This window comes from Formica exsecta, unplaced genomic scaffold (genome assembly GCF_003651465.1).
Source record: "Formica exsecta isolate Colony F162 unplaced genomic scaffold, ASM365146v1 scaffold125, whole genome shotgun sequence".
Lineage (NCBI taxonomy): Eukaryota > Metazoa > Arthropoda > Insecta > Hymenoptera > Formicidae > Formica > Formica exsecta.
In genome coordinates this window covers 445,228-470,141 of record NW_021848584.1, presented here as the reverse complement: position 1 = coordinate 470,141, position 24,914 = coordinate 445,228, and the positions used below count along the sequence as shown (strand labels likewise).

General features: G+C 30.9%; 1 protein-coding gene across 4 annotated transcripts in view; it reads right to left on the bottom strand.

The window, feature by feature from the left end:
- The window catches only part of LOC115245669 (protein PRY1-like), a 53,775-nt gene that overhangs the window by 23,627 nt on the left and 5,234 nt on the right, over positions 1–24,914 (bottom strand). The window contains exon 2 of one of the 4 annotated variants that reach the window (XM_029824086.1): positions 14,486–14,619. The exons of 2 other annotated variants lie outside the window; for them this stretch is intronic. Coding sequence is in view for 1 of the 2 variants with exons in the window: in XM_029824084.1 (XP_029679944.1) it covers positions 4,450–4,541 (92 nt within the window). In the remaining variant the exon portion in view is untranslated. Of the gene's footprint in view, positions 1–4,449; positions 6,038–14,485; positions 14,620–24,914 lie in introns of those variants that run through there. One more of the 4 variants, XM_029824084.1, reaches the window with a different exon arrangement.

The window sequence follows — 24,914 nt, the reverse complement described above, 5'->3', positions numbered from 1 at the left end:
TATATATATATACATTATCAATATATCAATATCTTACGTTCCTCTTCATATTGTAGCAAATAAAAGTTATCGATAACCCAGTTTATTTTAGGGTTTGCTTTTTTATAACTCAGGATATATATATACATGCATATTCTATCAATATCTTACGTTCCTCTTCATATTGTAGCAAATAAAAGTTATCGATAACCCAGTTTATTTTAGGGTTTGCTTTTTTGCCGTCCTATAACTCAGGCATATTAACGATAACGAAAGGGTGTGGTACCTATTACGATACGTCTATCCCACTGATAACATATACATGTCAAGCGTACACATCAAAGTTCGTTTAGGATCCATGTTATTTTTATCTTCTAAAAAAAATATAATAAAAGAGATATATATAGAACAAAAAGAGTTCCACAACGTATCCATCTGTAAGTTTCCAAAAAATCAATAACAGTAAAATTCCGAAATCGATTTTTAATCTACAGTCACTTTCGTCAAAAACTGCATGTATCTATTAACTCGACTATTTTTTATCGAATAATCGAAAGATTAATTTTCAATTACAGGCAAAATAAAACAGAGAAGAGCAGCGTGCCGACGATGAGCCACAAATAATAATAAGAGACGCATAGTATAATAACAGCGAGTAAAAGACGCAGGAGAAATATTTAAAACCGGTAAGTTCTTAAGTTTCCCATGCCACACCTTTCGTCATGGAAAATTGAATCAAATCTGATATAGCAATGTACAATAGTAATGAAAATATGCGTCGCTGGATATAATTATTGTCTATTGATTAATTTCTTCGGCTGCATTCGATCTTTTCCACACAATATATTCCCATAATAGCACTCTCGTATTAAATAAGTTTTTACCAGTGCAATATGAAAAAAATAAATGTTGTACAGCGTAATGATATTAAATACATTTATCTTGTGGATGTAATAATAATTTATATATGTGATTAAAAATATATGTGTCTTGTAAGATATAATTAAATTGTATTAAAATTTTGTTTGTCAGAGAATTTAAATGAGAGAAAGCAAACAATTAGATTTTATTATTTAAAACCTTTTGAAAAGAAATAAGAACTTTTCTTTCAATTATATATATAATTCGAAGAATATTGACTTTGACATGATTTGACAAATTAATCAACAAATGTATAATTATAATTAATGAGATGTTATATCTTAAGGATGGATTTATGCAATCTCACGCAGCGTTTCGCAACGCGATATTTATAATATACTAAACTAATGCACATTAATATAAATTTAGCGGCAACTATTCACGTATATGACACAGTTCACATATTCATAGCCACGTATTCTTTCCTTTTTACGTAATTACGGCATGTGTCTTTAACATATAAGACTTAATTCGCTCGCTGCGTGATTAATGGCACATTGGCTTTGATATTAATTAAGATTTACACTTATCTCAGAAGATTACGATGTAATTCATGGAAATTAAATTTCGCAATAATTCGTTGAAATTCGCTTATACAGGTTCTGATCAATTAGTTATAGTAGAAAAATAAGAATAATTTATTAGTGCAAGTAAATATACTTTATATTATTGTGTGCTTGTGTGTGTATATATATAAACATTAAAAAATTTATTATGTGCGTATCACCACTACTTCTTCTTGGCATAATATTCTCTTCATTTTTATATTCATTGTAAGTCATCTTCTAGATTGATGACGTTATTCTACAATAACTCATTTTAGCCGCGAGATATATCTATATATACAATGATCCGCTTTGGTATTCTATTCATTCTCAAATCCATTTCCTTTTCCTTTGCCTTCGTGCTCACTTTTATATGTATCGCATCTTCGGATTTAATCGCGTTACATAAGATGTCGTTAAAAAAAATTTACATCATCACACGCGCATTGAACAAACGACGGAAACCTGCCGTTACCGGTTACAATAAAATCCACTTAAATCACCCCGAAGGCCTTGAAAGTAGACAATCTAGCATTCTGGCACATGTTGCTCCGATCCAAACGGGCGAGCTCGATCATGGAGATAAATTATTATTTATCGAGATTTCAAAAATAAAAATCGGCGCTGAAAATCGCGTAACATTCTAGTAATGAAGAAGAATCTTTCTTGACGCTTTTAGCTATTGTTACAAACAAGTCACATCTGAACATATCATTGAAATCTTCCTTAATCTCAAGATAAACGATTCGACGAAAGCTCTGTAACTCATATTTCCAGAAAATTGTCTTCTATTAAAAAAACTTTTATATATGCATCGAAATTAATAGCAATGCAAAAACCGTAGAAAAGCATTTAATAAATAACTTACAATTAATATATTAATAAAATAGCAATATACACAAAGAATTTTTAGCATATATTACTTATTGTTTATCTATACTTGCAATATTCTCTCAATTATTACGATTACATACAATCGGGAAAGTGGAAAATTGTAAAGTCATGTTGCGATCTTCGCGAAAAAAAAAAAAAAAATAATCGGATATCAAGCAAGAAAAATAAATAGTCCGCACGAAAAAGCTGTCTTATATTAATTCATTGGGTCATGAGCACTTTTTTGTTAAAATATTATAATATTTATTATAATATTTATTTTAATTTATTATATAACTCTATAATAAATATTCCGCGGATTAAATTATCATTTGTTTAGCTGCTTTTACGTTTTTAATATTAAATGCTGCAATTATTTAATTAAAAATAAGAAATAGGAAGAAGGTAAAATAAGGAATAATCATCCCTTTTATCCTTTTTAATAATCACGAATATAATTTCAATGCAATATTAGAAACTATTATACTTGTATGCAATTTCCAGATGCGCGAGACTGTTTTTTTACGCACATTTATAATCAGGAAGAGAGATCTCTGGCAAAAGACGGCGATCTCTCTCAATTCTCAAGAGAATCCAAAGACGGATGCAAACTCGTACATAAAGAAGTCTCTGAGTTCAAAATAATAACTATACTTGTCAGTTATCTCACAACTCGTCCGCTGGCGAACTCTTCTGGAAGGATGCGACGCGCGAAATCAGAAAGTGCACATCAGTTCTGCGAGCGTATGCGCTTTGATTTATACTCTGATTATATATTCAGTGTTAAAAGTAGTAACTCTCTTGTATTAACATTGTGTGTGCGATCTTTTCATTGAACAAATAAAACCCAAATTCAGACATTCAAGATAGCTTTCAATAACATATACTTTGCGCTCAAGCCATATGTTTAAAATGCTAAATGTGTTCGTGTAATTCCAAATTTTGTATCCGACAATAAATAACATTATATGTTTAATATGTATCTAAAACCTGACAGCTGCATTTCTCGTACTAAATGATGAGTATATAATTTCTTTATTCTTACTTTAAATGCAGAGTCAAATGCGATAACGGGAATATTTTGCGACAGCTATGTTTATGCATATGTAAATTATGATTACTGTGTTTGAAATAATGCATTTTTGCGAAATCGTGCTGGCGTCGTATTGCGAACAGATGACCTTGCTTTCAACTTTAAAACGCTCGGTTTAAAACTCAATATCGAAAAGAAGCGAATAAAACTGAAACAGAAAATAAGCATCTCAAAAGTTTCTTTATATTTAATTGATAAAATGCAAATTCTCAGTCGTTTCTCTCAAGGAATTAACATAAGTGAAAAATATTTCAATCTTATTAAATAATTGTTACGTAAATTAAACAACGCATAACATAAATAATTAGAAAATAATATAACAAATGTTAATTAATTTGGAGAAAAACTGTCTGCAATTTTCTAATAAATAGGCATAATTACAATATATTATATATCATAATCATTTTTCCAGACAAATTGCAATTAACGCAATTTACGTTTTGAATTCTTCTACTGTTAACAAATAATAAATATAAATATCGCATTCTTTTCTTAGATAAAAATGCTTTAAATATCTTTCTCTCTTTTTCTTTCAAATGCAACAAATATATATTTTTTCAGAACAAGTCTTATATATATTAAATGCAACATTTTCAGGAAAATTATTTAAAAAATTAATAAAATAATTTAATAACGCAATAAAATAAAATATTTATTATAATTATTTTGTAATATATTAATTGTATTTAAAACTTGAATAATTTAATATAACGAAATGTCATTATAACTTTTCTCATTCGTCTTAATAAAGCAATATACCGCGTGTAAAGCGTCAACTTAGTGAGACAAAACAGTCTCTTTCCATCAAAAAAGAAGCGACGGTTGTAGGTTTAAAATCGTTCCTCGGAAAACCGAGGCCGGAAGTAAAATAAAGAAAAAAGTCGCGAAAGTCGTAGACATCGGAACACCGCGTGAAGCAGCGGCTATTTTCTTCGTGGGAGCCAGGCTCTTTCTTCGCTTCGTCATTTCATCGCCTTCCCTTCCCTTTTCCTGCCGCAGCTCTCACATACGATTCCTACCACGAGACACGAAACTTACCTCACACTGTAAGATCTTCCCGGTTTGGAGGTCATTGCACTTCGTCGGGTGGTTGTAGCGGGGTGGTGGTCGGCGGCAAATCGATTTTCCATGACGACGTCGCAGCGTCGCCTGCTGCTTCCTCCCTCGCCCTCCCTCTATCCCTCTCCTCGTCCCTATCCTCACTGCGTTTCTGTCCTCGCGTTCGTCGTGGCACGTGACTACGATGTGAACTCTATTCGTGCAAGACCAAAGGGAGCATCCTCTTCAAGATGCAGGTCGATCGATACTTCGTCGGCGTCTCTTTGTCCACGTCGACCATCCACCCTTAAGTTGCACTTGATAGTCCACACGCGTGTTTCCTTCACGTCGACTCAACGATATCTTGACAATATCTGACGGAAGACGAGTCTATACTAATTTCGAGATCACCGGCATTATTCCAGATCGGCAGATATGCTCAACAAATAAACTGTGGATCTTTGGATGCAAATGTGTAACAATAAATTTATCTTTCGACAATGACGATTTGGAATCGAGAGTAAAAAAGAAACATGTTTCTCTCTCTCTTTCTTCCTCCGAGATCAATGATTTCTGACAATTCAGGAATTCACGACGTAAATATAGTAGAGTATTTTGATATCAACGCCGGTTTCCGAGATATGTAAACAATTTTTACAGGAGCGTCCAATGTCACGGCAATGATGACGCTATCGCCTCTGTTTGCACGAAGCTTTTATAGCTGGCTGATGTTCGTTCAAGCGTATTTGTTTGTACACCTTCTTCCTTGTACGCTTTTTCGATGATTCTTTTATCTTCTTTTTGTCGCAAATTTATGTCACGGTTGTGTCACGGTTCCACGTCGGAAAATTCCAGAGTGATCGATGGACGATCTATACAAATTCTGTCAACCGTAATTTTGCAACTGTCGAGTTTCAGAGGTAAAAGGATTCACGTGATTGTGTCGAATCGGTCGTTTCTGATTTCTCCGATGATTGTCCGCGGATTCGTTAAGGATTCTTTATACACTTGTAAGTTTCTTCGTTTTTCAAACTCGCGGATAATCAACCTTAGAAACTTGTATAAATGCGTAGATAACTGTTATCTCTATGACAAGGTCGATAGAGTAAACGACGTTTACTCAGAAAACAGAATTGTTCTAAATTTTATTTGCAAAAAATGCAGAAATGTTGACAGCTTCCGCAAAAATTTTCGATCAACGAAAATTTTTGTATAAGACGAAGATTAATTATCTTCATAAACGATGCAAATATAATTCTTCCACGCAATGGAAGAATTAGAAGATTATTCTACGTTAGAATACGACAGATTTTGCGATAATCCCGATGCTCCAAAATGCACTATAACGTTTTGTTCACGTGGCGGCGATGTCTTCAGCATCCGCGAGCGGATTGAACGAGCGGCTTATCTTGAAACCGAGAGGGAGGAAGGGCGCGCGTAAAGTGGCGAGGGTGATTCTCGTATATGCCATACGGTGGTATCGTGTTTGTCACTGCAATTCACTGCAACCACTGTGGTTGCATTACGTGGCTTACTTCTATCGACCGTATCGCACTGCGACGAGGAATCAGACTGGCCGCCGAGCCGCGTGCCGCGCAGGTTTCATAAGTGCTCACGCGCGCGCACACCCGCGCGCACAAGCCGTCAAGCACAGGTGGCGCCGAATTAAGCACTCCTAAATAGCGTCATCCTTTATTTAGTATTTTCTCAAAGACACACTTCATCATTTTCTATAACGTATGTTAAAATTAAACTTTTCTTCTTTTTAAGATATAAAAAGATTTTATTAGATTTTGTCCAAAGACAATCTAGAAATAATTTAAAAATTGTGTACAGTTATTATAGAAATTTTGCTATCAAATCAAGTTATTACATTAAAACTAATTAGGCTAACAATAAGAGGAATTGTTATGTAATACCTATATTTTATAAGAATAACATTATTATACTGTAAGCACTGTAAAGTTTTGTTTTAAATTCTCTTTCAAAACCAAAAAACAAGAAATAAATAAATATCTATGTATCTATAATTAATAATTATAATTTAAAAAGTATGATTAAAAAGTATATATAATTCTCAAGAGATATTACACAAAGCATGCACATAGATTTTTTTGAAATACTTACGTTATTGTATGAAGAGAGAATAAATAAAAAATGTCGATAGATTTTTAAAAATAAAAATAAAAAGAGTCTCTTTTTTTAATTGTTAAACTAACGTCTTTTTGTAATTTGTAAAACTAATATTATTGGAACAAAAGGATCTATTAGATTAATCTGTTTCGATGATATCATTCCTTACATTCCTTCTTTCTAATATAATTGACAAATATATCAAGTTTATGATTTTAGATTGACAAGTTTACGTAATGTGCAGATATATATCTTTAATAAAATCTTATTAGTACTTCTCTCTCTCGCAAAAAGTAGGTAAAACAAATCCAAAGCAATTAAAATTAGACGATCTTATGATGCGAAACTACTTATTAAGAAAACTTAAAACTTAACAGAACCTGCTTATTATTTCGTATAATCTCCAAGTTTATCCTTTATACCGTACATTCCTTGAGTCTGCACATGCGGTCTTATCGCCGGATCCGTAATATCAAGCTCGTTGAGAAGGACTGACTAATTAAGGGCCGCACGCAACGGACCATTGACCGCATTAAGGCCCCGACGATCACAGATATGTCGATCGATTTCCGTCCCGATCCACCCTCGCGAGAGAGGCCACGAAGCTTGTTCTAACGGCCACCCATTACGGACGGAGGTCTGAACTTCGAGAAACAATTAACGATCGCAATAACAATTACGTCATTTGCACTCCCGTCTCATTAAGACGTATTAGCGTGCTATAGCATGGACGATATTTAATAGTCAACAATGGGAAGGCTTATTGCTATTAGGTGATGAAAGAGACTATGTTAAATGAATACCGCATTTATAACTGTACTATAATCACCAGAAGTCTGGGAATCTGGCTGTCCGCCATACAATTCGTATCCAAAACGAAGGAAAGGACCGTCATAGAAATTCGTCGAAATGAAGATTAAGAGTATGTGTAATATTAAGAGTAATTTCTCTGCTAATTGATTTTTGTTTATAAATCCCGCCGTCTAATTTTGCTTTCTTCAGAACAATTTTTTGATATTTTTGAGCATTGTTTATTTATCTCGATTAAAATGATTGTTTTTATATTTAATTATTATTATCTGCGATTTTTTTCTTTTACATGCGCGGTATGATATTTAGATTCTTAAATCTTAAACGTACTATAAACGAGGACGAAAGATTAGCGAAAGCGTAGAAGTGCAGTCGGACATACGTGAATTATAGTCCACATAAATTTTCACGTCGAGCGGTTGCACCGTATGTGAACTTAAATCCCACGGGAGAGTCACGGACCATGTTTCCGCTCGCGAGAGAGGATGATCCTGTTGCCGGATAATCTTGACAATGCCGATTTCGCGCGCCGAGTATTCTAAATCGCGCGACGCGACGGGGTATGTATTTATGCCGAAAACAACGCTGCCGACGCAAAATTATGCGGAATGTCACGAATAAATTTCTGACCCGAGAGAGAGATCTCTCCCTCTAACTAGTAACTTGTGCTATTCCAGCCGAGGGACACGAAAGACATGAGAATTCGCGATATGTGCGGGTTGTTGAGGAAGACCGGGTAACGACACGTACAAATTGCTTCGAAGGATAATATTTGCATACCGAGTTGTCGGTATTGTTTAACTCGTGAAAACGCGCGCGTTGTAAATATAATCTTGATGTAAAAAAAATTGTAAAGCTGAGTAAACGCAAGAGTGGTATCTATAAAATCTAAGAAGAAAATAGAAGATTTCTATAACAGTTTTATAACTTCGTAAAATATATGTTCCTCATCTAGTGCTTTTCATTTTTATTTCGAATTATATCTCCCAAAGTTATTACGGTTACGTATAATTGTGAATTTTTTTGACAGATCATTTCGTTTTAAAGAGAGATATGGAAAACTGTTAGGGTTATAAAAGAGATGTTTAAGTTAAATAATAATAATAATAATGAAAAAATTATTACGTTATATTTTGGATAAACAAATTATAAAATTATTAATTTATTGTGCTTTATCTTAATTTTTAATTAGAATCTTTCAATTTATTCATTTTAAATAATTGAATATAATTATAATTTAGATATTTTTTCGATCACATATTGTTAAGATAATATATCACTGTTATATTCGGTGTGTTATAAAACAAAATTGGACAAAGTTATATTTATCGTAGCAAAATACAATAATTCAAAGAGCGTTCACGGTAAAAGCTTTCATAGTAAACCTGAAACTGATGATTATTCGAAACTACATTGAAAGGCAAAATGTTTGAATGTCAGTTCCCTTGATGTGCAAGCACGATAAGTTTCTTCTATTGACTGCGAAGTAAGCAAGGTGCCTGCTGATCATTATAAATTACGCGTAATGATCCTAAGCTGGAAACGGCACATACAAGCTGAAACTATGCGGAATGTTACCGCAGATCGCCAAGGCGGATACTTCCTTGAATTATGACTGCAGTCTGTCTCTTCACCATTTCACTCGCGCTGGCAAGGCCGACTGAATTTGTATATATTCTTAACTCGGAATTACTTCAGATTTCTCGCATCTTGCGCGTGAATAATCTTAGATCAAAGCCTCATCAGTCATGTTGCATTCGCGTAAATCGTTTCTTTCTCGGAAAAGTTATTAGGATTGTAATATCTGTAGACAATGTAATTTTCGCTCGCCATCATTTTTTGCTTTGCGTTTAATTTTTTGCACTTTTCTTCCCATATACGTGCTTTTAAACTCTCAATTACTTATTTTTTAATATATATTACTCATATCTTAGAATTTTTTTCTTTAATATCTTGACAAAATTTTTATTAATTTGTTATCTTTTTTTGTTAATTTGAGAGAGTTATTGAAACAATAAAAATTTTAAAAATAAGGATATTGATAATGTGCTTATTTATATTCTCTGAGTGTTTTCTGCTTCTTGCATTCTAAAATTGTTTTTAAGAAATTTATTTTCCTAAATTAAAAAAAAAAAAGAAAAAAACAGTATAATGATAAATCGCTATAAAAGTAATGTTTTTTACACAGTTTCTTTTTGCAAATTTTTTTATACGATATTTTTTTGCTGTTACAATCACGAAATTAATTTCATTCCGGTAACACGCTTTTGGAATAACGTCACGGTCAGCGGCGGTCAGTAATACGTGTTAGACGACAGCGATATAGTTTAGGCGCCACATAAATTCACGAATGTTGCCGAATGTGTTGTCGGTGGCCGAAGATAAAGTCGCCCGACGAAGATTCGCATGCATTCCGTAAACGGGATTCCAGAGCGACGTGTGGCACGTACACATCCATGAGGGGGAAGCACAAAGAAAGTCGCGTGGAATGTCGAGAGAGTCGCAGACGCGTAAATCGCTCGGCACTCTCTCGTGCGCATAGATGCGTACACCAGTGCGTATAAATATAGAACGCATCCCGAAATATGTCTTTCAGTCCGCACTTAAAATCGTCGCTTCCGCCGAGTCGATCCGTCCGAGTACCCGCTGCCCTAAGGGCCGCAACAGATTTTGCCACCACTATGGTTTTTAAGCACGACCAGACAGCGTTTGTAGCCTAGATCGATCACTTGATAAGTGGTCGAGAGAAAGGGAGCTTTTAAAAACACTAATTTCGAGAATGTAATATTTGTAGACACAACTTTTATTCTTCTTTCGATTTCTTACTAATTATTATTATTATTAATATTTTATATATGGAAAATGATTTCAACAAAGTTAATGTATTATAATTCTTAAAAAGCTGTGAGATGTTCAATTTATATAATCCGTTGAACTGCTCACAGCTTTTTAAGACAGAATTCGAACAGATCTTAAATCTCTTCGGACATTTTACACCGTAAAATTGTTAGAGATAGCTACATTCGTTGAAACGAGAGAATTTCTCAAGGAAGCGGTAGAGCAAGAAGAGAACTATCAATCCACGTGATCGTTTGGGCGTGAAGCCAGCAGAATCGTCGGCTCATAGATAGATGGATTGGATTCTCGATCGAGCGAAGCCACGCGAGAAGACTTAACGGTGCACAAACCATTGATCTCGGATTTATTTAGTCCATATCGTGATAGATCTGTCTATCCCAATATATAGATCATTCCTATCACCATTGATATAATAATAGTAACAATTTCTTATCGCCTGCTTTATTATTCCATAACTATGATAATCATTTTGTAGCTAAAAAAGGAAGCAATTTGTATTTTAATGCTTCAATGAAAGCGTTTTATCTCGCGTGGGAAAAGTAAGATATTTCAAATAAATTCGAGACAATAAATGATGAACACCTGGCATTTATTCTTAAAAAAAAATAAGCTTAAACGCAAGACAAGCATGACCTATCGCGGCAGCTTAGCCACCGACTTTCAATTAATTATGATCATTTATATCAACGTGATGCGCACACGGCGAAAGAAAGGTTTCCATCGCGGATCCTGAAAAGGTGATTGCATTGTTCGTCGAAAGATCGATCGAGAGAACAATCCGTTCTTCATCAATCCGTTTTCACATGCAAGGTGTGGTCAATCGGATAACTCAATATCTTGTATTAAGATTAATCAGGCACGAACTGTGCTGAAACCTTTCGCTTTTATCAAGCGCATCAGTACTCAAAAGAATATTCTTCTGATCACGCGAAATGCCAGTAATGCACAAGAACGATTATTAAAAATTATTTTAAGATATTAAAAAAATATATAAATTATACACACATATTTATGGATCTGTTCATTCAAGTAAAATTATAATTAACAAAGAACAAAATTTAATTGAATTTATCGATCGCCTGGAAATTATGTATATGTTTAATCATTCTTTATTCATATTATCATAAAAAATAAAAAATAATTTTCGGCATTAGAAGCTAGGTTTCGTTGCGATTGACAATTGTATATGTGTCTGTGCTACAGTAAATTTTAAAATATGTTTGTAATAGAATAATTGATGAAAAGAAACATAGATTTCATCATCTTATAGACTTAACGCCAAAATTTATAAATCGTTTAATCAGAATCAATTATTCAATTACATAAATGTGAAAGTTTGACACAGAGGATGATAAATCACATCAAAGTCCGTTATTAATTACATAATTTTGACGTGCGAAGAAATAAAGACTAATCTCTAGCTATGGTGATTGCTAATATTAGCCTTTCTTCGTATATATAAGTATACGCAATAGATCAATTGCGAATTGACGAAAGTAAGTTTAGCTGATGGCCGTCACGCACGGCAGACCTAATAATAATCAGAAGAGTGTATATCGTCTGTGCATCGGAGGTTAATTGAACGTGACCTGTGGTGGTCGGTAATTGTAATCCACGAGATTAGTTGCAGCTGCTGTGTTCGACACGCGGCTATCTCGTTTCCGGGACACGCGTGCCATTGAGAATTATAAAAATCGATGAGAGTCCGGTTTTCTCTCTATTAAAGATATTGAGATCTTCCCCTAATCATTAATAGTTTCTACCATCTGTCACGCAGCGGAATTTAATCTTCTTTCGGTGTCGATCGATTATAAAAGTTGCCATTGTTTGAATTCTGAATTATATTTGAAATTCAACTTAAAATAGACATGTACATATATCTTGTATTTTTAATTAAAAAATAATCGTGTCTTTGCTATATTAACTACTTTTGTGTTTCGCCGCATTGTCTTCTCTCGAAACGTCATCGCAATAAATACCGGAGATGTTGAATGCGATTATTTATTATGCTTATTAACGATTACAATATATTTGCAATTAATTAATTTTTGTGATTGACGATTTGTAAAACATGTCAAGACGGCTATTTATCGAAGCGAATACATCTTTCGCGCGTGTAAGAAATACTAACGGGTCCTTTACTTATTTGACGGCATGTCAGTGCGATGTAGTGAAGCTATACAAGGTCCATTACAAGAGAAATTAAGAAGAAAAAAAGAATAAAGACAGACGTGAGACGAAAAGATTGTTAATGTGTAAATAATATGCGTATCAGGTAATGATTAAAGTAACTAAAGCTACAAAAATAAAAAAAATAATATTGTTTATTAATAACATGTATTTCCTTTAAGTTGAAAATATACTATGTTTGTGATATCGAATTTTTATTATGTATTTTCTGGCTATCTCTATCGCGTCTTAACTAGCCATTACCCTGATTTACTTGATATCACGCAATATAAGGATATATGTATATAAAGTTGCGAATATTTTCGTGTTTTTCGGTCATTAACAAAACATTGCGGTTACAGTACGGACTGGCTCCAAATCGAGCGGCGTTACGGCATTTAAATAACGTAAATACACTCCTTATGAATCCTGCATTTTAATATTTATTAATTAATTCATTTATTAACTGCTACTATAAATTCGGCGTTTGCATACCATTATAATTTATCAAAGCATGATCGAAATCTATCGCGTAAAAAATAAGCAATTTTATTTCTTCGAATATTGCAGTTTATAAATATGTATTCTTATTTTTAACTTTTTTGTATATTCACTTATATATTGTATTTATTTACAAAATAATATAACTATTTTAAAATATATACTGTTAGTTAGCAACAAAATTCGTCAGCATTGCTGCGGCGAATGTTTTCCGGTCATAATATAATAAAGTGCGCGTCTCTCTCGCGCTCATATATTGTGGCACAAGTATTGTGGCACTCCTTAAAATCCATCATAATAAAAAAAAGGTAATTTACCAAGAGTCAAGGCCGAAAGAAGAAGTCCATTTATCTCAGAATACATCGAATCTCTCACGCATATATATGTATGGTTAAAAATTCTTGGCCATTGTTGGCTTCTCGAACGTTACTATTTATTGGGTATCGTTTTTCCATCGGTTCATTGCGACACTATAGATTGTAATACATAGATCGGATCGCTATAGGTTGGAATACATAGTTATTGTTCTGTGACATTGCAAACACCTTCGGTAACAGTCGGTCATCGAGATAAAACAGCTCGCGTTACATGGAATGGATTCTAATCCCGTCTATAAGCTTCATTGCGACACCAAGAAAGATTGCAATGCCGATGTGATGTAACTTTCTAAACCACAATGAGTTTATATACATAGACAAATCTTTTGCTCATCAATTTTCTCTTCTTGAGAAGTCCAGTGGATTTATTTAAATACTTATTTTTATTATAAATATGTATACAAAATTGTTTTTTAATAAATGTGTTAGATTTTTATATAATTAATATTAAGAACGATTTATATAGTATGTTTTTAATTGAAAACGTGCGCGTATATTTAAAATAAGGAAGATGTGAATATCATTTAACCGACTGTAATCACAAGTGCAATGTACGATGATGAGAGAAACCATTAAGCGATAAAAGTGAATTTTGCGGATATGAATAGGTCAAACGAATTAAAACCGAATTAAACGGGTGAGTTAAAGAAAAATCTTTTGAGAGTTCAACATTAGCGTCGCTTTATTGTCTGTTAAATTGGATTCGACACAGCAAAGAAAGATAAATGTACCAGATAAAATGTATAATTAGTCATTTAGAAATTCTTTAGACATACTATTCCTTTTTAATTTTAATAATACGATTTCCAGTTTTTAATATATAATATTAGAACTATTTGCAATTTTGCGTTTGAATTTTATCCATTAATTATGAAAAAAACTACTAAATTATAATTATGTACACATATAATAATAAAAAAGAAAATTACACAAAAATTATTCAGTTATTTTTTAATATTAATTTTTGTTATAAATCTTTCGTCCGTGTTTTTAATATAAAATTTAAAAAGATGTTTATATTAATGTTTGTTGGTAAATATATTACTTAAAAACTGTAAATTTTCTACTATAACTTTTTATTTATGACAAGAGAATTACCTTAATAATATGGCATAAAATTATTTGCATTGCGTAAAGCGCACTTAAAGATATTTATCTCAGAAATAAATAATTTAAAGAATACATACCTAGCAGATATGATTCCTAAGAAGATGCACAAGGATGGAACGTTCTTAGACGATCGTGAGAGAAAGGAGATGACCTATGCAAGGAAAGCTGACAGATGCGGAAGAGTAAACTTCTATGTGACTGGATTGTAAAACTGAAACGAATCGAATAAAATCTTATTTTATCACGCTTAGATTTATACAAACCTATTGGTAAATTTTGCAAGCTGCAATATATAACAGCTACAATATAACAGATTGTCTGTAAATATTCTTTAGTAAATTTTTTTGACACAAAAGTACATAAAATTTTATATATATAAATTATTTATTAAAACCGCAAATTTATACATATCATAAATCGGTATTTAGAGATATTTATTTTTAATTTATCTGATTTTTCATATATTTAATTTTTTTAAAAAATTTAATTATAATTTTAAAAAATATTAATTATGATTTTTAATTGCTCTCTTTAGTTTCCTAATTTATTGGTTTAATTAAATAATTTTTTTACAAATCAGATCATTGTTATATAAAAATTAAACTTAGAGAAGTATATAATATAATATAGGAAGGTCACTAACCCTGGATTATTAGTAGAATAAAAATTAATATTTTTGTCAGAAAAATACCAACATACGACAAAGTATAATTAATTGTAAAGTATACTTTACATAAGGTTTCGTGTTTAGTTTATATATAATTTTACTGTTTTAAATTTATTAGTTTTATTATTTTATTTATATTTTGTTATTTAATTTATTTAATAATGTGAATAATAACATGAATAATGTGAATAATACTGAACCTTGAGTATTAATTACGGATTAATTCTCAAAATGCTTTAACGTTTCCTAGAAATTTTTTATACGTTTAATTGTTTTCTAGAAACGTTTATTACAGTAAAAATAATAGAATTAATTTTTGCTTGTATATTGTAATGTAAATAATAAAATTTCAAGTAATATTCTATATTTAGTTTCAGAATTTAATTTTGCGGATTTAAGAAATATATAAATTTGGTATTGTTCTAATAAATCCAAAATTACTGATGAACAAATAATAACAATTATATCAAAATAAAAGCAGACATTTTGATGAACGCAAATAATCCTAAATATTTGTAAAAGATCATTATTAAATAAAAAAAGAGGAAATATTTTTGTGCCACTAAAATTAATGTTAGAAATTTAAATAATACTTTTTAATTTAGTTTCCTATACATTTTAAATAATGTTGCCACAACAATGCGGTTATGTTTCGTGGTTAAAACATTGTACAGTCATAATACAGTTTGAGAACAAACAACCGCAAACAAATAGAATATAAATTTTAAAAACTATTCTTTTAAGTTTAATAGTATATACATATTTTATATTGTAAAGCCTTGTGACTTTTGTAACTTTCACTGTTAATAAAGTGGTTTTAAAGACTCTATTTTAATTTATATCTTACGATTTAAATATAGATAAAATATGTGCATGTATTACATCTATACATATACACATAAGTTTACAGAAGGTACTACAGAAAGAACAATTGCTAAAGATTAAAGAAAGAGGTCAAGAATTTGGAGATATATGTTATTCTTTTAACAAAAAAAAATTATATGAGTATAAAGTAAATGATCTGTGAAACTCGTTTCCTCCTTTCTCTTCTCTTCCCTCTTTATCCTCTTCTTTTCTAGAAAGAGAGAGAGAGAGAGAGAGACAGAGAGAGAGAAAAAGAGTGTGTATAAATGTGTGTGTGTGCCTAATTCATATATTAATACCCTTAATATACTAACTAAATATCCCGTATTCTAATAATCTATTTGACATTTATAAAATTAATATTCATTTACACACTAGAAGTTCTTGATATTCTTCTGTCAGATATTTTACCGAGTATTCAACATACATGGTGAGCAACACATTGAGACGATTTATATCTGCATATTAATTAAAACACTCGAGATTTCATTCTCACGAAGACATATATACTTAGCGCGGACTCTCGTTTCCGACTAGATATCTCGAACTTAATAAGCAGGCAAGCGGAAAGGAGCGCGTTGGCGCCGGTTAAATCAGCGTGTACGATCGTGGCGGTAACTTTTATTAGCTTAAGGTTGTTTCATAAATTTGCCGGTGTCGATATTTGATTACTAAACGTTGAGAGGAAATCTGCTTATTCTATCGATCTCGGTACAAAGCGAGGAAGAGAAGACCAAGAAGAGAATTGAAGTTTTTATTATACTCAAGAAATCCTTGACAATGTGAGATGGAGAAAGTTTCTTCAACAATTAACACATCTTGTAAGCGCGATTCATGGTTATTTCCTTAATGATATACACTGAAATGTTTTCAGTAAGATTTGTGAATTGTGATCTACGTAGGATATCTTGCGGATATATTCGCATCATTAAGAAAGAATTACTTAATAATATCTCCAAATTGTACATTTAATATTTGGAGAGATAACAATTTATATTGAAGCAGTGATAATTAGCTAAATAAATTACATGGCTATTTAAATATTAAATATTTTAAATATAAGCATTTTAAATATTATTTAATTAATATATACATTTTCAATATTATTTAATTAATATATACAATTGGAAAGCGGAAAGTGAAAATATATGCTTTAATATCTCCGCGAAGCAATATATGAAATATCTGCCTCATTCACAGTTTAATATTTCTTGATCTTCAATTTGAGCTGGTAGTAAGCTTCCGATATATTCTCTCGTCGCTATACAGAAATTATCGCGACAAGCCGATCTTCAATCCGGTAATGCATTGCCGCGCTCGAGAGTCCGTCTTTTAATTAAACGTAGCCAGTGCAGCCGCGACGGAAAATATTTATCAAAATGCATGGATCGTTTTGCGTTTCCTTGCACATTTGATTTTTATCACGGATGGGCAGAACGACTGGAAGCGACTAGTTAATTCGCGATCTCTCGCATAGCTTCTTTCTCTCTTTTTCTCTCTCTTTTACAGAAACACATCCCAACGCGCTATATCAAACACCTCGCATAAAGCACGTAATAGTACGTTGCAATATGCAAAACCGAGCTACGTGAGATGTCGATTTCTTTGGCTGTAATTGCAACATCTGCGAATCATTACGCAGAAAATTACGGGATGCGATTCTCAGGATTTTGTGTCGGAATTGTCTTTATTTCGCATTTCCACTTATAACTGACAATAAAGTCAGGATTGAATATTAATCATTTTGAAGAAATAAAATTTTTCAAGTGATATATTAAGCAAAAGTTTTTAATTACCACTTTTTATTATAGTAAAATACATATAAATAGTTAATAATTTTTTACTAAACTAAATTATAAAATAAATATTTCAATTTTCCTCATAACTTTTAAAATAAATAATATTAATGTCTGCTTATTCAGATATTAATCGCAATTATAATGATAAATGTATTGTTGAACAATAGTTTGAACAATATGCGTGTATCTTTTTCAATTTCCGGATTGTTGAATTTTAATTTCAAATTTTTATATTTTAAATGAAATGCCGTGAAAATGCGAAATTTTTATGTCCGAGAACTCTTAATTTCCGCTCGCCACATCAAATTCTTTTACCGCACGTCGTCTGAGCAAAATTGCGGATGTTTGCTACGTTAAGTATTAATCTCAAGCGATTCCATGGTTGGGAGGGATGTAATTAGCGGCCTGTGCACGATGTCTTTAAATAAGTCGACTCCTTTGTGAGTTTGCTCTCGCGTACTTAATTTCAATGCTCTTGACCTCCCTCAGAAAGAGAGCGAGATCACTAAAGATTATGCTAAATCGGCTTAGTCGCATCATTTGCATCGACACGACGCAATCAAATATAGGAAAGCAGATTATATCCTATATAAAGTATGCCATAACCAACAAAAAATAAGCCATTTATAAATGTATCTAAAAGATGTCACGATTTCACTAGCTTTCGAAATTATAATAATAACAGAAGAGTATATGTATGATTTTCCTATATACATACATATACAAAACGGTCCATTTTAATTTCCCCTAAATATTTTTTTCCCCACATCTTTTACAAAAAAAAAAAAATGTTTTGTATAAAAGTTTTGTGACTTCGACAAAGACATCAGATGATGCCATTAGTTTGATCTTAGATGAATGTCATGAGGTTATTTTAAAATTATCTTCATTTTTAAAATAAAATTACTTTAATTTGTTTACATAAATCGATTCCTCGCAATATTTGTCGTAAAAAGTTATAAAGATAGTATGGCCAAAAATTTAATAGTTTACGAGATCTTTTATACTTTAATGTAAAAAAATACCGACTACGTTTTGAAAATATGAGAATTTATATAAGACAGACAAGTCTTTTTAATTTTGTTACAGCTCAGGAAGACAATCAAATTACAATTGATTAAAATTGCAAAAACATCGTGAAAAGTGCACTTTTGCGTAATTTAAGAAAATTTGGAAAGCTTTTAAAGAAAAACTTTCTAAGCACCGCAAAAATTAATTTTCTTTGATTCTTCGCGTTGTAGAAGTAAAAGAACTTCGTTTATCCATTGCCATTTACAGCCAGTATTGTTGTACGATGGCACTAAATTTCTCGTAGGCAGATAAATCGTCTAGCACAGCCATTTCATAATCATTGATATTCTACGGCAGTAAAGACAATGACCTGCTTAACTGGCGATAGCGGAATTGATGTCAATACCATGATGATAGGTCGTCGTAAATGAAGGCCGGAAAATGATAACTAGAACTATGAACGCGACTCAATTGTGGTTGCCTCATTCTAATATGCTTACGTTAAACCTAACTGTTGCGGTAAGCAAGAATAATTCCGAAATAATTGCGAATCTTATTATTAATAGAAATTTGTAAAGTGAAACAAATCTCAATTGCATAATTGCCAATTAGTTTAAAACCGGTTTAGTTAGAAAAAACTTTTGTTTATGGTAGTTTCTACTACAAACGATTATTTTCTATAAGAACTATTAAACTCTCAATACATTATATAATATCTGTTAGATAATAATATATGACAAGCAATACAAGATTGCTTATTTTTCTTCTCGGTGTCAGCTTTCAGAATATCAAGAGTGTTTCAAGCTTCTTAGTATTAGTAATTTTCTTATAGATCCAAACATTATTCACATTTTTTTTTGGAAAAATTCAACTATGTCAACAAAATGAATAATCACGAAAATACGCAAGAATTAATAATTGCGTTTTTACTGTTCTTGAAATTAAGATTTTGAGTGACAAGACTCTAATAATATGATTTATAAATCTTGTGTAGATAATTTTGGAGTATGTGAAAAGAAGTATCCCGAGTCTTTATATACGTGTGCACACAAATAATCAGGAGAAATGGGTATTTTTCAAGTTTTTAATAAAATAATGATAGCTTAAACATGTAGATTTTTTGTGATAATTAAGATTGAAAGATAAACAGTAACTTAATACAGATTACATAATTTTTCAAAATCTATTAATCATTAAAAAATGTAAACGATAGATTATTTAGATAGTATAAATAAAGTAGAGAGTAAATTGCTTAAATAATAATTTTCTAAAGTGTAAATAGTGAATCAAAATAAGAAAACAATAAAGTGACGCACATATCGTGTTTGCTCGATAGCATAAATTAGCATAAATTACAGTAATAAATTACTAATTCGTTAGTTACGATCAACTAAACAACTATATAAATATGTCAATAATTTAAATAAAGTATATTAATTTTTTATTATTCAAAAAATGCTACCTTTCGTGATACTCAATCAAGAAACTCGGATAGCTCTACATCAATAATTATCCTAATAATATAGCAATAGAAAGTCGGATATAACTCTCTGTATGAATAATTATTCTAATAGCATGCACACACTTACACACATAATTATAAATAGATAATAAATAAGCGTAAAAAATGTTATTCAGAGAATGTATTTAAAAGAATAAATTCTCTTAAATGGATCAGATAAGTTTATTCCTAGTAGGCCTAGATAGTTTTATTTTCGGAAAAACACAGCCGGAAAACGGATAACAAGATTTTTAGACTTACTTTCCTTTAGAATCTTACGAGTTAGGACAGAACCAGTTTCTCATCTCGCAAATTATCTGCAGAGAGATATAGAGTCTTAAAAAAAAGATTTGAAGATATTTAAAACAGTATAGTATTTTGTTTCTGTAAATCATATTTACAAGTATCCGCAAAAGGAGTCACAAAATACAAAAATATCATCGCTTTATTATCATCATTATAAATCATAGATATACTTACATAAAATAGAATTAAAAAATTTCAGTAGAATTAAAATAGAAGAACTGTTTTTTGAGTTCTTTATGTATATTGATTTGTATTAAGAAACTGTATATTTAACGATATAAATTAATATAATCGCTTATATGCGTTTATTACAAGTTGCAAGTTAGTATTTAAATCGTAAGAGCTGCGAAAACGATAATTCACTGATTTCCTCATTATCCGTTTCACTAAGCGTTCTCATGCTGAGAAGAATCCGGAAGAACACGATAATATTTCGTAATTCACAACTTTCCGATTTCTTAATGCTCAGCGTTTCTTCGCGATCAATGATTTTGCTCAAAGTTGTTTTAATCGTATATATATGGCGTAGAGTCGTAACTTTTTATCGCGCATTCTTATCACTTGTATGATATTGCACATACGCGATTGCGAAACCAGGAAAACTGTATTTATAAATACACGATAAGGTAGCTAACGTAAGCGCTTAAAAAATATCGTCATTATTGATAGTTTAAAGAAAAATATTTGCAATTTGTTGCAAAGAAGATTTAAATGTAGAAAAAACGCAATAAGTAGGATGTTAAGATTTATATCATTTATTTCTTTACGTCATATATTATTTAATAAACTATAAAAAAAATTAAAAAATTCAAAATTTTAAAAAGAAATGTCTGTTTGAAATATGAAATTTTGGCGCAATTACAAATTAATTTATAATATAATAAATATAAATAATTTTTTGATTAAGCTAAGATAAATTATATTCTAAATGAATGTTAGACTTTATATGCAATGTTAGCCCAATTATTGAAATTAATTTGAAGAACAAAAAGACACAGAAAATATTCAGTCTAAATTTATATTATAAAATGTTGAATATTTCGACGGTAACAAATTAATTGTCACAGTGTATTTGGCGTTACCCGTTTTTCTCAACATAATATTATTAAGATAGACGGTCATTTTGTTGTTATTTAAGTAGTGCAATTTGAGCGAAAAGATAGTAGATAATTAACATAACGAAAGAACCCATAAAACATAAATTATTTAATAAGTAATTAATCTATAATTTTAAAAAACACGACATATATACCGCGTATATGTATATGTTATATATATTGGGTTGATGGAAAAATAATTTCATTACTCTCATATGTTTTTAATTTGACAAAACGAAAGAATTTTCCCACCAATCTAAGAGAATGTAAAATATTTCGACAAGAAATTAACCGTGTATGTATATGGCGTGGTATTTGACCTTAGCGGTATGTAGCGTGTTAATGTTTATGTGCCGTGGTCCTGTTATCATTCACGCGGCGATACTAGAGTACTAAGGTAGTGGTATAAAACGCTATGTCGAATTCCTTCTAAAAACAATCGCGACAACTGTCGAGAAATAATTTGCTATTATTATTGTAACTAATAATTAATTAACTTTAATAATAATACATAAGGCAACGATATATATATTTATCAAGCGCGTATTTTCCATGATTTATTTATTTATTATTTCAAGTACAAATCAAGCTAACAAGGATCAAAATTATAAATTATCGTTTTGTTGCGATCTTTACGGGCAATAATTATTTCCCTACCTTTTTAAAGTCAAATATATTTTGTTCAATGCTTTATTGTATGACTTTTATCTAAATGTAATTTGGATTAAGAACGCACGATAAAACGGAATCGCAGAATCGTATAATTAACATATTAAAAGATCTCGCGCTGTATTAATAAATAATTTGTTCGTTTAATAAATAATTAATTTATTTTAAAAAACATAATACTCGGCATAGATATATTTTAGAACACGTAAAATATTTCGACAATGAGAATTAATAGTGACACGATGTTTAGCCTTGCCGGCATATTATCAGCGCGCTATTATTTACATATCATGGCCTTGTTATCATTCGCACGGCAACACTCGAGTAGTAAAATAGTAATGCATGACGCTTCGTATATTATCAAATGCCTTTTCTAAATGCGATCGCGACAAGTATCGTAAAATAATTTGCTATAATTAATATAATTAATTAATTTTCAGAAATGACACGAAACTGTACCGCGACGGTGGATCTTTATCACAGTACGTATTTTGTGCGATTATTAGTTATTTCAAATAAAATCGAAGCAACAGAAACAACAATTATAAATTATAAAATCTTTTTATAAAAATTATTTTGTACATTTATAAAAAAATTATAAAATTGTTTTGTTATAATCTTTACGATTCTTGACAATAATTATTTCTCTAGCGATACTTAGGGAGAGCCAAATATATTTCGTCCAATGCTTTAAATTTTTCGCCGATCTAAATGTAATTTGTCATTTAGACCGAGATCGAATAATAAAACAATTTGCAAGATCAATTAAAATAATTAAAATTAAACGCGTTAAAATAATAAAAAATAATATATCAATTGTTTAATTAAAAATTAATTAAAATTTAAGAAACTAAATATCCTGCATGAATTTATCTTGTATTACGTTATAATATAATATTTTGCGGTGATAAGGAATTAATGTACCCTAACATTTAGCGCTTGTTTTCTTACAGTGTATAACGTACTTGTTTATCGCGAGATTTTAATATTTGATAGAAATCTGTCGTTTAAATAATTGGCAAATTATATTCTTGAATATATTATAATTTGCTAATGTTTATTATTACTTTTAACTTGTATATTTATTAATTTATGTTGAAATGCGCGATATAAGTACAATTTTTTAATTATAAACTAAATTACAAATTATATATTATATTACAAAATTATATAATATAATCTTTTCAATGGGGGTACGCTTTGACGTTGATGAGAGGGTTAAGTACCTAGAAGATTTATCCTGAAAGGGAAGCCAAGTACTCAAACGACTCCAGTGACAATGCTTTTACAGCATCTTCAAAGTGCAATCTTCGTACGAAACGACATATTGCTTCGCGATCACGGAATTTGGAAGTGCCATGCAAAGTGTCGTGCGTCCGTTTTTATCATTAAATCGGGAGTGCCGTTCAAAATGTTATACGTTTAACAACAAGTACAGCATCTATTATTTAGCGAAAAAAAGATGGCAAACATCACACTAAATTTTATATCAAGAGTCATTAAGCTAGTATTTCTTCTTTGTTTTTGTTCACAATATCAAATTTTATTGATCAACTAATGAAAGAGATAGATGATATTCTAAAATTTATTAAGTATCTTCAATTATTTGTTCTCTACCGTTTCAAGTTTATCATTTAAAGCTTCTCTTTTCGATAAAATCTATCTAGTGAATTTTCAAATTACATAACTTGTTTGCCTCAAACAAAGTGCATTAAAATTGATTGATAATCTAATCATGTAGTTTCACTTTTTTCGTATTATTAATCTTGGACTTGATGACATGCTACAAGATATATTTTCTGCTCTTTAATAAAATGGTAATTTTATATTTACAATTAAAGCACTTATATGGTTATATTTACATATTTTCTTTTCTTTTACATGTTTTCTTATCACACGTATATACAATCACTTTATCTTATAAACAATATATCTCATATTAAAGTAATTTTAAAGATTAATCAAATTTTTATATATATTGTAAAATTTACATATAATGTATTTATTCCGGTCTTTGTTATAGCACAATTATAAATTTGCTTTCTCAGTTGCCGCATTACAAGATTAAGAAAGAATAAGGTTTCGTGCGAAATTTTTAGAAAAGATTTAAACGACGTAATAAGTCAAACAAGCGGAGAGAAAGAATGTGTCATTGTTGGAATTATTTCGGAATAAAAGTGAGTTCAAGTAACTGTATATGATTCTCCAGAACTATGGAGATTTTCGTCGAGAAAATTAGGGAGAGAACGCAATAATAAAGCACTGGAACTCTCGAGCGTACCACGTGTGCACGCAGTGGCCTAGTTATTACCACTGATGACACTGATGACACTCTAACCGGGTCAGCTAGTGCACCATGGACCGTTGCATTTTATTCGCTACATGTATATATCTCGTGACCCGGTACATACACCAAGATCACGCACTATAATAACGATCAATTGGCATTCATAAAACAAGCTTGTTAATGAAGAGATAAGAGTGAATATATATTGTGTGTGTGTATATATATATATATATATATATATATATAGTGCGGCATTTATAGTGACGCGGGCATATTTTTCGGAAACGAAGTGAGATATCAAAAAA